Source organism: Panthera onca, chromosome B3 (genome assembly GCF_046562875.1).
Source record: "Panthera onca isolate mPanOnc1 chromosome B3, mPanOnc1 haplotype 2, whole genome shotgun sequence".
Taxonomy (NCBI): Eukaryota; Metazoa; Chordata; class Mammalia; order Carnivora; family Felidae; genus Panthera; species Panthera onca.
In genome coordinates, this window is record NC_138344.1 from 49,795,623 (window position 1) to 49,808,762 (window position 13,140).

The 13,140-nt window shown below is 37.2% G+C and overlaps 1 protein-coding gene across 3 annotated transcripts in view; it reads right to left on the minus strand.

The window, feature by feature from the left end:
- The window catches only part of UNC13C (unc-13 homolog C), a 612,857-nt gene that overhangs the window by 100,028 nt on the left and 499,689 nt on the right, over positions 1–13,140 (minus strand). For all 3 annotated transcript variants that reach the window (XM_060618476.3, XM_060618475.3, XM_060618477.3), the window contains one exon: positions 3,697–3,785. In XM_060618476.3, coding sequence (XP_060474459.1) covers positions 3,697–3,785 — 89 coding nt within the window. The remainder of the gene's footprint in view (positions 1–3,696; positions 3,786–13,140) is intronic.

A 13,140-nucleotide genomic window follows, 5' to 3' on the forward strand; every position in this document is an offset into this window, starting at 1 on the left:
GATAGATTGAGCAGAAGAAGTTATGATAGTTATTTATAAAAATGTTTAAATGAGTTCTCCTACAATAGACACTCCCACCAGAAGCCAGCTCCGTGTGTGAGATCAGGCATATGGAAGAAGGATTATCAGTGTATCAGAGACAGTGACATTTTATCTTAACATTAATCCAGGATAAACCAACACCTGCATTTCACCTAAAATTTTTTGTCTCTATTAATTTTTGGTAAGTTCACCTAAAATATTTTTTCTGTGTGAATTTTTTAGTTGGAGAAGTCTGTAGCAATCAGCTTGAATAAAAGTGGTACCAGTTAATAATGACAGATTTTATAAGTACCCGTGAAGTCAAATACTAACAGGAGAATTCCTAGGAAATGTTCATGAATTCCTTTCTTAATCCAGCTAGCCACTGGTACCAAAGGCATCATTAAAAGAAATGTAGTAAGCCCAAAGCCAAACTCCAAAATATAAGCAGAAACCTAAGTGGCACAAGTTTTGAAAACTGTAAGAACATCTGTAAGAACATCTTTAAGATATCACTGAAACTATATCACTTAGTTTCCTCCCAACAAACAAAACAGAACATGACAAAATAAAAAGAATTGATTCCTGTGAGCATGTCAAAGTCCCAGGAACCTGGGCTTCAGATGTGTGGTTTGGCTCTGCCCTGGCTTTACTGTGAAATCATCCTACCAGCTCCATATACAAAAATTATGTGATTGTGGGTTTTATTTTTTTTTAATTTTTTTAATGTTTTTATTTTTATTTTTGAGACAGAGAGAGACAGAGCAGGGGAAGGGCAGAGAGAGGGGGAGACACAGAATCTGAAGGGGGCTCCAGGCTCTGAGCTGTCAGCACAGAGCCCGATGCGGGGCTTGAACTCATGGAATGTGAGATCATGACCTGAGCTGAAGTCAGACACTTAACCGACTGAGCCACCCCGGCGCCCCTAGTTGTGGGTTTTAAAAACACCAGACAGAACAGATTTGGGGCAATTAATTATACACTTAATATTAAGGCTCTAGACTGCTAATTTTGACTCTAAAGAAGGTTGATTCAGACTAAAATGATCCAGTTTGACTTTACAGTGTGGTCACGCTGATCATTATAGCCATCCCATCCACCTGGTGTGATAATCTGATCGGTTGTGTGGGAAATAAATTCATACCAACAGGTATATAATAACTATTCTTTTTATAAGAAAAGCATGGCATGTGGGTTGTTTATTCCAATCATCTTAGCCATAGTTGCACACAATACTAAATTCTTTACTATATTTAATAAAATAATGAAGAAATAGTGCTGGGTAACCAGGAGTTTCAATATCTAGGTGAAAATAGCTGGCTTCACATGAACAAAATACTTCCAGTGCTCTTCTAACAGCAAGCATCACTCCTTATTTCATAACTGAAGTTAGCTCAATTTTTTTCAAATCATAAATTCAGCCTTTGTAAACTGAATATTCCTCCCACGAAACAAAACAGAACAAAACAAAAAGTATTTATTCATAAGGATGATTTGGCTATATTCCAGAAAGTAATTTGAATATATGTTTTCTATTTATATTCTAATTGCTATTCTGTTTAGTCATCTTATTTCCCATTAGGTTCTGAACACCCCTTGCTATCCCAGACACCTCTTTGTTTTCCCTGACTTTGCTAAATAATCTCTATTTTTGTCTTCCTAGCTTAATGCAACAGTTTTTTTGCTAACCACATATTAATAATTCACAACTGCACTGAAGAGAGGTAGGCCCAAATTGACTGACCAAAAGCCTCCATCAACTAAGTGTCACTCAAGTCAGAGCCAGTAAGCCCGAACGTCTCTGGGACAATGTCGGCATCTCCAACTCCAGGCACACAGAATCTTCAAATTGCTTATGAATATCTAGGTCAAGTAAGCACAATCATCCAGGTCAGCTAACAACACAAAACAGAAGGCAGAGCAATCACCTTGGACTCAATACAGCAAGGCTGTCTCTTGTTCAGCACCTGAGCTGTGAAGGTGGGCTACATAAAGACCATGAATAATAAAGAGAAGGCCGGAGCACCTTGGTGGCTCAGTGGGTTAAGCATCCAACTTCAGCTCAGGTCATGATCTCACAGTTTGTGGTTTTATGCCCTGCATCAGGCTCTGTGCTGACAGCCCAGAGCCTGGAGCCTGCCTCAGATTCTGTGTCTCCCTCTCTCTCTGCCCCTTCCCCACTTATGTTCTGTCTCTCTCTCTCTCTTCCTCACAAATAAACAAACATTAAAAAAAAATTAAAAAATGAAGAGAAGGCCAATATGGGATTCTTCTTTACTTTGCATCATTGCTATATTTGGGGGAAAAAATGATGATTTTAGTGTCTTTTTCTTTTTAGTCTTTCTGATTTGAAAGTAGCATATTTAATCAATATTTATTAAGCATATATCTTTCCAAAACCCAATAATAACTGATGAGTGGGGTTCAAAGAGATAGATAACCTTCATTAGAGTAATTTTGATAGTGCCATCTGATAACAGAATACAGTAAGTGAACATTTATCAAACTAATATTTAAAGCAAATTCTGGGGGGTGCCTGGGTGGCTCAGTCTTAAACAACTGACTTTGGTTCAGGTCATGATCTCAGGGTTCATGAGTTTGAGCCCCTCATGAGGCTCTGTGCTGACAGCTCAGAGCCTGGAGCCTGCTTGGGATTCTGTGTCTCCCTCTGTCCCTGCCCCTCCCCAACTCATGCACTATCTCTTTTTCTCTCAAAAAATGAATAAACATTAAAACAATTTTAAAGCAAATCTGTAGGAAGTTAATGAACCTCTTTAAAGATGTGTTTGCTTTTCTATTTTAACATTTGATGATGATCTAATGGATTTTTCCTGTAGGGCCAAAATGAAGTTTATCTAGGATGGATTTTTCTCTCTTTAGAGCCACACTATAGAGAAGGAAAATTTATTGTTTAAAAATAGAGGCGACTGGGTGGCTCAGTCCATTAAGCATCAGACTCTTGGTTTTGGCTCAGGCTGTGATCTCGTGATTTCTTGGGTTTAAGCCCCACGTTGGGCTCTGTGCTGACAGCATGGAGCCTGCTTGGGATTTTCTGTCTCCTTTGCTCTCTACCCCTGCCCCACTTGGGCTGTACCTCTCTCAAAAATAAATAAATAAACTTTAAAAAACATAGAAAAAATATAGATGTGCCAGTACTCTCCTATGGGTAATTACATCAAGATTCCTAAACCTTAAAACCTAGAGCCCTGGCTTTATTAGCTTATGGGGTTGGAATTCAGTTCTTTGGAAGTGCAGTCACAATAATATAAATGGCATGAATGTAACTCACTCTTCTTTTGTATGTGAAGCGTCTCTCCCTCCCTTCATTCTTTCAATAATTACTAAGCTTGACACACTAGAACTTCAGGTAGGAATGAGATATGCGGTTTCTGACCTTAAGAAGCACACTAGTAAAGTCCGGAAGATAGGCAAGTAAAGCAGAATTTAGAGTACAGTGTTAAAAGTACTACCCAACTGAAGGATCATGCAAAGTTCCAGCGAACATGTATCAAGACCTCACTGGTAGATTGTGAGGTTGTTGAGAGGAGATAGTGCGTGGTTTGATTATTGAAGTTAAATGAATTTAACCAGTCAGAGGAGAGAAAGAGCATTGAAAGCATGATTACTATTAGCGGAAACCCAACACATTTGGATAATAACTACTTAGCCACTTACCTTTCACCATAAGTGATGCTGAGCTCATCCAGAACCCCATTGAGTTTAACTTGAAGTTCTTTTAGAATAGCACTAGCTTCAGGATCTAGCTGCAGAAAGACCATAAACGATATTACTTTGGAGTTGTGAGAAAGTACACTTTTGTTTCTCTTACAGGCATTTTGCTTATTACAAGGTAAACTTCAAACAATACAACACACATATCCTCTTTCCTTTCCTTTTTTTAATCTTTGAAATTAAGTGCAAAATTTAGGAAATTCTAAATATGTGTGAAAAAAATTGATCGAAATGCATGGCATGCATACAGATGAGAGCTAGATAGCAAAGCCTTTGTTGGTTACAGCAATGGGATGCAAGGCATGAGAAAGTAACCTTCAGAACACGGTAACTTCATAACTTAGAAATTGATTGTGTTATGCATTAGTTGAATATACATGTTGCTTCAAATATAGTTCAGTTTTTACTATCTTTGTAAATAAATAGGCCCATAAAAATAAAAAAAATAGTAAGAAAAATTAATTTGTGAGTGTTGTACTGTGACTTGACTGTATTTATATATTTTTTATAACTACAGAATAGTTAAAATTAAAAATTAAATTATAAACTAGAGAATTAAAAATAGGGAAAATAAATTATCCAAGCACTGCAATGTTTCTCTGAGGTGATAGGCCTGACTTCTCTTCCTAGATGCCAATTAGAAATTCAGAGTTCAAGATCCAATGTTCCTCATTTTATTTTTATTATTCTTTAAGTTTTCAAATATTTATAGCTTGAAGTTAAGCTACTGAGCACATTTAGGGTCAAATAAAAAATAATTAAATCAAGATAACATATTTGAAGATGTTTTTACAATGCAAATGTTAAAAGTCAACTATTCTTTTTATTTGGTTTCAGTTCTTAAAATAATGTTAACCATTACAAGAAAAACTATACTATAAATAAACGTAACTATAAACCTATCGATCTATTGACAGAATATTTTTGTAATTAAAGTTCAGGATCAACACAAGTTTCATTAGCACTTTAGAAACTTGTAATCTTTTTGTTAAGTTTTCACAAACTGTCAAAAAAGAATGACTTGTAACAGATGTATTATCTCAAGTTGATAGGAATTCATGTAAAGGGCAATCGAGAATATTCTCTGTAATTAAGTCAACCTTCCTTTGATGCTTTAGAAATTAGTTTCTTGCCTTTAGTAGCTATAATTATTATGTAAGCAGATCTACTATTGAAAACAAGGGATAGGATAAAGCCAACTTTTGGGGGTAGAACAAATTAAAGGAGGACTTATAGTAAATAGGAGGACCTAAGATGGACACCAAAAAATACAGGACCCAATATCAAATTTCAACTCCGGGAAGCCAGCCCAGGGCCAAATAATATCCCTCATACTATACACTGGTCATTTAGTACCGTAATCGTCCAAGAACATTTTCTAGACTAAGATACTGTTAGGAAGAAGTATTATTTATATATCTCAGCACACTGTGTGGCTCTAGCTTATATTACCATGATTAAACACACTGGAATGGAAATAAAAAATTGCACTTGGCATGTGACTACTGATTTTATCAAACCAATCCTTGATGTCAATTTTGACTCAAATTCAGGTGGTTTCAACATTGGTTAGTTTCTGCTGCCCCTCTATAGAGCCAATGTGATTCTTCTGGACTTTATCTTTTTTCCGTCTCCATCAACAGACAAGCTCACAGCTCTCACCCACAGATACATAGGCTACTGTTACAAACTTCTTTTGGAGTTAGAAAATTAGAATATCCTTGAGTCTCATAATTTCTGAGAGTTCCATTAAGCTATAGCTGGTCATAAGGCAGTGATTCAGAAAGATAATTAGCACTTAAGTTAAAAAGACACTGATAGGCATTGAAACAAAAATAGCCTAATAAACTGTAATTCACCGAACTTTAACCAAGAAAATATTTGTGGGTTGTCTGCCCCACTCCCAAGGCACCATTCAGTCTGAACATTTTTTATTGTATTTTCTTGCTATTGACCTAATACCATTTTTATTTCATTTGGATAAGATTTTTGGGCAAAAGGAATGAGAGAGAAGCCCTTCCATGGGTTTCTTCATGCTTCCAACTCTTTGGTAAACCGCTTGGGTAGATAGGTGTTAGTTTCCTGCCCATATACCTGTCATCTCCAAGGAAATGGCTATGAGAGTAGAGTTTTAACCAGGAAACTGGATTGCTTCTTTTTTTCTTTTAAAGTTTATTTACTTATTTTGAGGGAGGGATGGAGTGGGGGCCGGGGGGGGGGGGGAGACAGAGGAAGAGAGAGAGGGCTGGCATGGGAGGGAGAGAGAGAATCCCAAGCAGGCTCTGCCCCATCAGCTCAGAGTCCCACACATGGCTCAAACTCAGGAACCTGTGAAATCATGACCTGAGCTGAAACCAATAGTCAGATGCTTAACCAACCGAGCCACCAGGGCACCCTGGGATTGCTTCTTATTTAAAATGTGTATTTTGTTTTCAAATTAGTTTAATATACACATTGAGGTTTTTTTCACCTGTTAAGATAATGACTCTAAAGTCATATAAAAATGGTTAGATCAGTTGGATGAAATTATGCTATTTTCCCATAAATTATTTTAGTCTACCTTTGGTATTTTGTGAATGGAGATTTCTATCAAATAGTTGGCTTTGGCTTGAAACTGTGAACCTGTCAAATCTATAGCAATTTAAACATTGGATGACAGTTTTCATTTCCTCATAGAAGCTTAAGTTTCCAAGTGGGTGCAAACTAAGGCCTCTGTCATGGAACCAGGCAAAAAAAAACCAAAAATAATAATTTCAGTTAAGTACTTGTTGTTCATCTGATCAAAATCATACCATTATAACATTAAAACAGAAGCAGTAATTATGAGGCTGAATTGCAGGTCTTTTGCAATAATAATGATTATAAATATCATACTCATCTAGTTATAAAACAATCCCTTTAGGCAGCAAATTAACCAGTTCTTGAGTTCTGCATTTCTTTATTTGTACATATAGAAGAAATTTTCCTTACTACTACAAACTTCCTTAAGTTTGTAAGAAACAATAACTTGGGCTTTTAGACTTCATTGCCTAAATTACCAACAGCACGTTTTACAAATTATTGGCTACTTTGGAAAGGTGAAAGACTACCTGATTTAAATCTTTTTCCCAAAGATTTAAAACTTAGACTGGTTCTAAATGTAATATCAAATATCAACTTGCATTTTTTATATTGTTATTTAGAGTTATTATTAAAAGGAAAAAAAACAAGCATTCAAAAGTCACGGTTAATAAATTTATTTTAAATTACAAACTGAGGGGTGCCTGGGTGGCTTAGTCAGTTGAGCATCTGACTTAGGCTCAGGTCATGATCTCACAGTTCATGAGTTCGAGCCCCAGGTCAGGCTCTGTGCTGATGGCTCAGAGCCTGGAACCTGCTTCAGATTCTGTGTCTCCCTCTTTCTCTGCCCCTCCCCAGCTGGCACCCTATCTCTGTCTCTCTCAAAAATAAATAAAAACATTTTAAAATTTTTTTAAAAATTACAAACTGAATTAGCATGTGTACGTAAACAACTTGGCTGGCAAAAAATAAAAAATAAATGCCTCCATGTAAAGAGGAATATACTCAATGAGAATTTAAATATACAGAGTAAAATTCTGAATTTATAGTAAAGCTTTTGAAACAGATTTTATCCACACTCCATGATAGGTTTTAGAATTCCAAAATCAAGGCTGGAAGGGTATGATTTTCTAATGGTCAGAATGAACTATCGTCATACATAGGTACTCTCTTGAGATTTCACACCAATGACATATTTTACACCACTGAGCTGTGATAATAAAAAAAGACTTGTCTGGAAGAGAGAGCCAGCATGCAAGCTATCTGCTAAGTTCTTCTTCCCTAAGGCCCACTTCTACTTTTCCTTTAAAAGACAATGCATCCATCACTTACTTTAGCAATTCTTGCCCTCCATGCTGCCGGCCCTGTGCTGTTAGTAGCTCTAACCCCTGCACTACCTATGCGGTTTACTACAACATCTGTACGAATCTTTCTTCTAATTGTTCTCTTATTAATCTATCTCTTCCACTGATTTCTGTCTTAGTTAACTGTCCACCCTGGGCGTCTGTCCCTGTATGCCTAGGCATTTACTAAATATTTGAGGAAGGAGGTGAGGGCAGAAAGAAGCACGGAAATTATCCCTCAAAGGAAATCTTGATACCCAGAGTGCTCCTTCTCCTTGGAGTGATAATTTGCATTGACTATTAATAGAATACTTTTGCATTTGAAATCTTTCATTCCTTAGCAACCATATATTCTGGAGTTACAAACTTAGTCCTGATTTCAAATTTTTGTCTCACTGTCAGCCCGTATCAGATTATGTCCTGATATTTGTTTAGTTCCAAAAATATGGTTACCATACCCACTCTGCATGTTTTGGTTTGTTCGTGTTTTACCAGCACACATTATTTCCCCAAGGAATGTGAAGGGAATCTATGTTATTTCAGCCTCTTAAAACAGGAATGGTTAATCCAACCATCAAGGGGCGCCTGGGTGGCGCAGTCGGTTAAGCGTCCGACTTCAGCCAGGTCACGATCTCACGGTCCGTGAGTTCGAGCCCCGCGTCAGGCTCTGGGCTGATGGCTCAGAGCCTGGAGCCTGTTTCCGATTCTGTGTCTCCCTCTCTCTCTGTCCCTCCCCCGTTCATGCTCTGTCTCTCTCTGTCCCACAAATAAATAAAAAAAACGTTGAAAAAAAAAAAAAATTTAATCCAACCATCAAGCTGTTGCTGGAGATAGAACTAGTCAGTTGGAAAGTGGCTTTAAACTCTTTCAACAGCTCAATACAAACTCTTTAAAAGAATTAAGGCTTTGCAGGAAGAAATTTTGTGTGAATTGTATTCCTGTTCCCCAGTGTTCAATACTACCTCATCTCCTTTCTGTTGTATACACATTACTAGGCTGTTTTTCCTCCTGTTCAACTCATCAGTGTTAGAGTTCCATTGTTTGCTTATCTAAACAAGTGCATATCAGGGAGGATGATCAGTCCCTGGCCTTCATCTACACAGGTCCCAAATTTTGGTCATTGGACTGGTGGGTTTCATGTCCTGAAGGTTTTTTCGGAACAATCTTTTAATAAATGCAGACACCATCACTATATCTATAAAAAGAAAGAAAGAAAGAAAGAAAGAAAGAAAGAAAGAAAGAAAAAGCAAGCAAGCTTCATTTCCAAGGAAAACAGTTCAACTTGAGCTCTTGGTTCCTTGTTTTGGATTCTGCTCAAATATCCCTTTCTGTCTTCATTCCCCCTCATCATCATCTTCAAGACCCCATTCTATAAATGTACTCAAACAACACTTTGTTAAAATAAAAAATAGAATACAAAGACCAACTTATTTAGTACTAGCTTCTCATTGATAGCTTGCTAATATCTTTTCTTCTCTTGACCATCAAACTGTTCACAGCATAAATGTAAAACTTATAGCTTCCTTATTTCTTAAATATTGATCTCCTCTAGTGTAGTTTCTGCTCTGGATGCTCCACTGAAATGTTCATGTATACATCACCAGTGGTTTCTTAATAGTGATCTCCAATGACTATTCAGCCTACTCAGCCTGCATTCACTCTTGCTTTCTCAAGCTCTTTTTCCTTATTTCTCTAGAGACTACCTTCTCTTAGCTCTCCTATTTTTCTGCCTATCATTTGTCTCTCTTTTGATGACTTTTCTTCCTCTATATACTCCTTAGAAATAAGTGTCCTTCAATTCTCCCTTCCTCGTCTCCTTTTTTTTTCCCACTCAGTGTCTCTTGAGCAATCACATCCATGCCTATGTCTTCAATTCCCACCCCTGTGTTAACAACCCCCCAAATCTCTATCTATAGCTTTAACAGGATGCCTGAGTATCATGTCTACATTCCCACATGCCTATTTGGCCTTTTCTACTTGGATGACCTAAATATCAGCATATCAAAAATGAACGTATTACCTGTCCATCCTTAACTTATGTCTCAAATTTTATTGATACCATACCGTTAAGGCAGAAATGTGAAAATCATCTTTGACCCTTCTTTGCCTTCTACCTTCCATAGTCACTTGGATACCAAATATGACTGATAACATCTCAAATATTTTCTCCATCTGTCCTATCCTCTTCAATTTTTGATGCAGAATTATCCTCATGTAGACTCGAATGCAATCATTTCCACATTGTGTTCTTGTTTTCTCTTTTATTCCATCCTCCTAACTATTCCTAGAGTGGTTTTAATAAAGACCAAATCTGCTGGCCCTAGTAGTTGGCTTCAACAAGGGAAGTGCTTCAAGTAATTTATCACAATCTTATCTGGGCTATGTTTTTTTTGTTGTTGTTGTTAAATACCATTTCTCTCCAACCCTCCTATTTGGCCAGAATTTATACATCCTAAAATGGCTAGCTCAACTTAAAATATATGATTGAGAAATCACTGAACATTCCTTACTGAATCCAGCAGGAAATTACTCTCCTTGGAATGTCCTAAATCACCTTGCTGAGCTATGGTATTCAGGATGGGTATTGTGGAATGTTGCGTGAAATTTAAAAACATGTATGGTGTTCTGTATTGTAAAAAAAAAAAAGAAAGAAAGAAAGAAAGAAAGAAAGAAAGAAAGGAAGGAAGGAAGGAAAAAGAATTGTGCCCCAGGTCCACCAATGCTACACTGTCTTTTGTTTCCTTTTTTATTCCTGTTAGGAAAGACGCTCCCCAAGAACTTATAAGACAATTTTAAGAGATAGACTATGACATTTTCTTTATGCCATTCAGATTTGCATGAACTGTTATGCTAGAGTATCATTAGTTATATAAATTCATGCCTCTAACTTCTTCGCTTCGAAAGTTGAACATCAGTAGCTGTCTCGCATCCTAATTAGAGAGTATGCAGTAAATCCAACTGTCATTGTGCTTCAAATCAACTGAATGCCTTTGAGATATGTTAACTTAGGTTCTTCAGCCTAGACAACTGAAGGGGAAAAAAGCCTTTCCTTTATCCCTGTACTTTTAAGAAAAAATGATACCTTCAGACCTCATATGAGTGACAAGATCCATTCTTTTCTCTTAAACATTTTTTTCCTCTTCACCTACAACAGACTAAACCTCTACTCCATGGGTTTATAACAAGTGTCCTTATAACTGCAGAATTTTAGAACTAGAATGAACTTCAGAAGCCATAGAGTACAATTCCCTTTTACAAGTGGAAAAACCAAGGCGTGGACAATGTGCCATGCTTCATGATATATTTTGGGGACATATGAGGACTGAGAAGCAGCAGTCTAAGAAGCCATATTTTTTTAAAGAAATTCTCTTCTGCAAATGCTCATTAAAAATTAAACAAGTAAAATAACTTGATTGAGAAGGAACATTGGGCTTATTAGCTCCATCTATTGGCTGACTAACCATGAATATGGACAGAGTAAGATTAAGTCAGGAGAAGAAAGGAGGCACAAAATTTATGTTCAGAATTTATTCTATAAAAAATGCCTTTTTGCCCTGTTTCACTCTGTCTTTCCCATTCTGCTACTCACATTAGGGAATCCATTCACCCATTAGGCACTGTGAACACAGTCTGTTCAATCAACTGAACTGAGTACCTGTTGAACATCAGTCCATGGAGACAGAATTCCCTCAGTGAGCCATTTGCATGAAGTGCCTGAGGTCCCTTTCAATCAAGTAGGAGAAGAAGGGGGATTGGCTGGGTTAGAGAAGTAAATTTTCCTAGTTTGCATTGATTTATGGGTTGTGAAGGCAAGCATAAACAGTCAAAGAGGATCACAAGACAATAAAATAGGTCTATTATAGAAACTGGCAGTTAAGCTCTATTTTTTTTCTCCCTCCTGGCTGTGGCTTGAATTCTCTCTCAAGTTCTCTTAAGGTTCAGAGACAGGTTAGTTTAAATAAAGACTTGATGGCACAGAGGCGACCCTATGATTTCGTGGGAATGCTCTGGGGAATGAGGTTAACAAGCAGTACCCGCCTGAGTTTTTATTTCATCCTGACATGGGTCACCCACCCAGAAACTTCTCAACCTAATAGATGGCACCTTTTCTTCATTTCACAAGCTTAGCAGTTAGCTGAATTTTACTTGGTAGCAGTGCTAGATTCTTAATCATACTTACTAAATCACCTCAATGCAATTTGCCCCTCTGGCCCTCATTAGTCTTTTAATTTTCTATTAAGTCCGATTTGTTAACTGCAATCATAGAGATGGTTCAGAGGAGAAAGAAAGCAGGCAACAGCTGCCTGCCATCAAAATAAAAGGCCACTACTTCAAACATTCAGTTCCCCTTGTTATCTGCTGCCATAAAACTAAAAATAGCTGCTTGCTTTTACCGAATTCAGCCAAAAGACATCCCACCTTGGAGCTCTATTTACACATGAAGAGACTAGAAGTTTCACCTTATTCTTTGAATTGTTGCAGGATAAGATTTAACAAGTACAGCTTTCATTTAAAGGATATTTTCAAATTTGCAAAGTGTTGGGGAGGAGGTTCCACTCCCAAACGTTATTACTTTACTTGTTCTGACTTCACTAATAAACTTCCTGTCTCAACTACTGCCCTACAGATTTAGTGACTATAAGTGGCAACAATAGACCCTTCTACCAAATAGAAAAAAAATCTTTGCAAATTGCTTTAGACAACAATTTTAGAACTAAAAGGAAGAGATGACTAATGTAAATTGTTTATTTTATTATCTAAGACGTCTGATACATATTTTATAATTTACTTTTTAATGGCTGGAAAAGAGATGAAAACAGTACACCGATTGTCACTAATGTATTAACTAGTGAGTGGTATCTATTTACATTAAGGACAAAAGGTGAGACACATCAGAAACCTGAACATAAAGCTTAGCCTCCGTACAACCACACCTTTCGACAGGGTTACATATAAAATGTAAGCATAAAGTCTAGAATGTTTTAAAAAATTCTGAGTATTTGTTTAGTATTGCAAATTGGTCACCTATGTTTTTGGATCACTGCATTCCTTAATACAAACATTTGCCTGTACCATTGCATGCTGTGTCTGGATCCATTCCAACATGTCGAGTCCTCTGTGTTCTCAAGATTCAAAACATATTAAGTAGGTCAGTGAGGTGTGTGGCACAGATAAGACAAAGGAGGCTCTGAGCCATTTCCTAATTACCTGGTTGCTGTTCTAAGAGCACAGAGCCATAATTCTCAAAATGTGGTCCCCTGAGTAGAAGCGTTAGCATCAGCTGGGAATCTGTTAGGAATGCAGGTCATCAGGCTCCACCCAAGACCTTCAGAATCAAAAAATCTGGGGATGGAATTCAGCAACGTGTTTTAACCAGCTACCCAGGTAGTTCTGATGCATGCTGAAGTTACAGAAGTACTAGTGTGAAGCATTGTTTCCTTTAAAGCAGTGCTATTCAATCCCCTGTTGCCAGCAAGTATAATTT